Source organism: Gavialis gangeticus, unplaced genomic scaffold (assembly GCF_001723915.1).
Source record: "Gavialis gangeticus isolate Ggan-Ray unplaced genomic scaffold, GavGan_comp1, whole genome shotgun sequence".
Taxonomy (NCBI): Eukaryota; Metazoa; Chordata; order Crocodylia; family Gavialidae; genus Gavialis; species Gavialis gangeticus.
The window spans coordinates 17,193,884-17,198,355 of NW_017729026.1; the positions used below are offsets into that span (position 1 = coordinate 17,193,884).

At 40.1% G+C, this 4,472-nt stretch overlaps 1 protein-coding gene across 5 annotated transcripts in view; it reads left to right on the forward strand.

The window, feature by feature from the left end:
- FAM184A (family with sequence similarity 184 member A) overlaps window positions 1-4,472 on the forward strand; it is a 265,054-nt gene that overhangs the window by 147,098 nt on the left and 113,484 nt on the right. For all 5 annotated transcript variants that reach the window (XR_002097914.1, XM_019520036.1, XM_019520038.1 and 2 more), the window contains exon 9: window positions 602-752. Coding sequence is in view for 4 of the 5 variants with exons in the window: in XM_019520036.1 (XP_019375581.1) it covers window positions 602-752 (151 nt within the window). In the remaining variant the exon portion in view is untranslated. The remainder of the gene's footprint in view (window positions 1-601; window positions 753-4,472) is intronic.

Genomic DNA, 4,472 nt, shown 5'->3' on the forward strand with positions numbered 1-4,472 from the left:
GGGGGGGGGGGGAATGGGCCCAGACCCAATGCGGGGGAGGGGGGAATAGGCTTGGATTAGGAGACAGGATGGGGGAGCAGGGCCAGACCTGAAGTGGGGCTGGGTGGGGGTGGGTGCCGGGCAGGGGCCTCTTTCCTGCCCCCACCATTGTTCTTGATTGGCAATTGGCTAGTTTTCTGTAATTGGCTAAGCGTTTCAATTGTTTTTCCTATTTCTTGGTTTTATTGGCTGCTTACAGATGTTAAATTCTAAAAAATATCACTGTACGTTAAACTTGGCACGCCCCCGCACTGAGCACAGCACATGCCCAGAAGAGGCATCGCATTAATTAGACCCGGCTTGCCCAATACCTGTATAGATTGGGGCTTTTTTGGTGCTTTTGTCTAATAACTGATTGAATCAGCTTTAGATAAAAGCGCCAAAAAGCCTCACTGAAGCGCCTGATCTATACAGATGCTCCAGAGCCTGGCTGAACTAATGCTCTGCTTCTTTCAGTAAAGTGCATTTGGGAGGGTGCTGGTTGTTTGTTTTCTAATGTCTGTAAACAGCCATTGTTATAAAAGGCTAGGTTGTATTGTAATTCTGTTACTTTTTCTTTCAGACAGGAATGTACTAAACTTCGTGAAGAGCTGAGGCTTCAGCATGAAGAGGATAAAAAGGCAGCCATGACTCAGCTCTTGCAGCTGAAAGAACGTGAAAAAAATGCTGCCAGAGATGGATGGCAAAAGAAAGTGGAAGATCTTTTAGACCAGGTAAGCAGAATGGCTAGTTTAGAATCAGAGAGGCTGTTACCGTTTAGTAGCAGAATGTTCATTAATAGCATGAAGTCTAAGTTAAACTTGTCTGACTTAATTTGTATTAGAATAACTCACTGCAGATTAATTAGTATTGAAAGGTTTTGAGGAATGTAAAATTACCTTAAAGTGAGATAAATAAGCATACTCTTGTTCATTGTTATATAGAATGTGAGTGAAATCTTTTTTATTCAATTCTTTAGCACTCTTTTCTACCCATTGTGAGCCTTTCTGTTTCTCTCTTTTCTCATGTTCTCTAATTCAAGTATTTACATGCCTTCTGTTACTTAGGTGGCTAATTGTTGGGAGGTATAACATGTGCTTACACAGATGATTCTGTAAAATATATTAAAACAGTCAGAATTTTCTAATCAACTGTATTACTACCCATTTATTATAGCTGTGTCTTGTCCTAAAGGTAGGAAACACTATTTGAATCTCTCAGGTCATGTCTACACTACTGACTTGCCATGCCAGGCAGTAATGCCCTTAAACATGTTTTCTGCTCCACCTATACTAATCCACAATCCTCAGCAGTGTAGCCATTTTTGCAATGGCAATATCAGCAGTCCTTGATACAAGGATGACAGTCTTCCAGTAGATAGGGAAGTTTGTAAAGGCACCAGCCACTGTTACCTGGTACTAGCAGTTACCTGGCAGTGCTCATTAGCTTGTCAACTGTGAACCATGCAGCTACGCTGCTGCTGTTTAGGGTAGAAGCATACTCTGTGTAAACTCTGGCCAGGCATTGTTTGCAGTGTAGCCATGGCTTCAGCTATTACCTTGGGTAACTTTGACTGATGCTGATTTTTTTAGTAATAAGTACTGTTTGTGTTCTCTCTCTATGACAAGCTCTATTATAAATACTTCTCTCCCTGTTAAGTCATTTAATAAAATTCTGTGTTATGTTCTCAAAAAGCCGGTAGGGAACAGTGTTGGATTGATTGACCAATGAAAGAGAAGACAGGATAGAAGAGTTATTTTTCTAATGCAGTGGCTAGCAACTGTTTCAAGTCACAGGGTGGAACAACCCAGCTCTGGTCCTGTACAGGCTGGTTATGGCACATCAGCTGCACCCACACCACTGCCACTTTTCCTAACCCCTGGCTCCTTGGCTTGGGTGTGGGCACAGCTTCCAGGTGGTAGGGAGCTGTACTGGGCTTGGGTAGATGGAAGCTGTGTCCACACTCCTGCTGCTTCTTCATCTCAGCTGAGGCAGGGAAGTGGGGGTAGAGGGCAAGAAAGGAGGGAGAAGTGGCAGCACATGGGCTCCAGCTGCTTGGCCTTGGTATACCTCCCTATTGGCTGGAAGCTTATGCTCATGCTGCAGTGTCAGGGGAAAGGGGAAGAAACAGTGGTGACAAGGGTGCAGCTGGAAGTTGCCCAGTCCCAGTGCAGCTTACTTAGCCCTCAAATGGGCATAGGCAAAGCCTTCAGGCTCTGCAGGCTATATCTGGTCCATAAGCCATATGTTGCTGACCCCCATTCAAATGGAAAGAAAGAGGTTTTTTCAGAAATGGTAAGTAGACACTCAGTATTTTAGTCTACTATGGCCTGTCTTCACCTTGCTTTCAACTTTGAGAGGTCAAGTAATAGAGTGCACATCTTTAGCCACACAATTTATCCAGGAGGCATAAGTTAGTATTTCTGCATCTAATTATATATTAGATGGGAAGCTAAAGTATGAAAAATCCTATCATATGTAATCATAAAGGTGAAGGGTTTTGAAATTTTTTTTCCCAAATTAACTTTATAGCATGAACTTAAAAGAACTTCTACTCGTCTCATTTTCACTTTTTCCCAAAACTCATTTACTGCCTTTTCTTCATTCTGTAAATGGTTATTGTCTCTAAGGAAGAGTAACTTTAAAGGGATATGTTAGCCAAAATGCCTCAAGCAGCTCTTAGTATGTGTGAAAAAATACTAAAATTGGTTTCCTAACAAACTGTGTTGTGATAAAGCTGGCCTAGTTTCCTGAAATGTAAAAATCCCATTTTGTGACTGTTGGATAAAGAGAGAAATGAGCATGTACTACTTGTCATTTTTATTTATGAATAACATTTTGGAACAGAAAAATCCAGAAAAAAATACAGTAATGGGAAAAGAGGTTATTTCCAAGGGAAGAAAAGAATTGTGGGTGTAGGAGACCATTTGAGTGTGTAAAAAAAAAGTGTCAAACTCTTGCACCTATTTCCTTCTGCCAAACAAGACAAAGTAAGTTATGCCATGCTATAACAGGTTATAGAGATAGAGGACTAATTAGAATCTAAAGCAAAAGGCACTTTCAGTCTTACTTCACTTTCTCCCTTTTCATTAGTGGATTCTTGTCTGACATTAATTGCACAAAGTTTGATTTTTCCAGGGTTTTTATAGACAATGATCTGCTCTGGTAGGCTTAGTTTTTCAGCATAAGCATTCCAATTTTTTTTTATTCCTGGTTCTGACAGATTTGCTTTAGCTTTCTGCTTCCACTACTCTTATCTTTATCTTTCAAAGGATTAAGTTTATTCGACTTGTGGCTCTGGGATGAGCAAAGGGATTTTGCTATAGCTCTTTATTTGTAGCTCTCCCCTGCCATCCCCTCCCCCCGATTCTGTACCTCTTCCTGTACTTCTAGTAATCACCTGCTTGTGGCAGTCTGAGGAGTTGAGTTCAATAATATGAGGCAGGAGATGGGTGGTGAGTGATATCAATCACTTTAAGTTCATTTTATTTTGGGATTGAAGGTGAACCTACTTTATTTAATGTGACATTAAGATGCCAGTGATAATTCTAATCAGTCCCTGTTTGATAAGTAATCAGATTTTAATTTAAACTACATATTTCATACTTCTAGTAGCTAATTGTATCATAGTGTGGTCCTCAGGAAATATCTGTTCATACCTGACTGATCTTTTTTCTAAGTAATGACAGAATTTCTGAATCTATTTATAAGTCCTTTTCAGGGATAGTGAGATTTTAGTCCCTAGCCTTCAGGACAAAGGAAGTTGTTTGAACAGAGATTTAGGTCATTCACAGCTACTTTGTCTTCTCCTGCCTCAATGGTATTCAGTTTAGTTTTGGAAATAATACTGCTGTTTTTTATAAACGTTAAGGGACCCCATTTATTTTGAGGCCCCTGCTCAAATCTAGCATTTTAAAGGGCTGTTTGAGAAGATATAACGTTAGTTACTCCCACTTGAAGCTGCATCCAGCTAGAGTTTATGAATGTTTCAAAGAAATATGGCTGCCTTGAAAAATGCAGATTTTTCAAATCCACAATGTCTTACATAGAATACTTTTATTCATTTTGACTGTTGTATATTCAGCAGAACTCCTAACTGAAAAAGGAAAATTATTGCTAACCTGTAGGAGCTGCCAGCTTATCACAAGACACCGACTGATGATCACATGCCCTAGTGTAATTTAGATTAGTTTTATACGTCGATGCAAATTATACTGGAATATATAATGAACAGTTTATTGCATGATAACTCACACTGTCAGCTGCAATTATTGTGCCTTGGCTACTTGGCAGGGGAGCAATAACTTGTTTGCCTTAAGAACATGGATACCCTGGGATAAACTGCAAATACAATTATCTCAACCAGTGCAGCCCGTTTCTGCACTGTGGCTTTTGTTTTTCCTGATTATTTCTGTAGAGAGAGGTAGTTAGCTGTGTTAGTCTGAAGTCAGGCA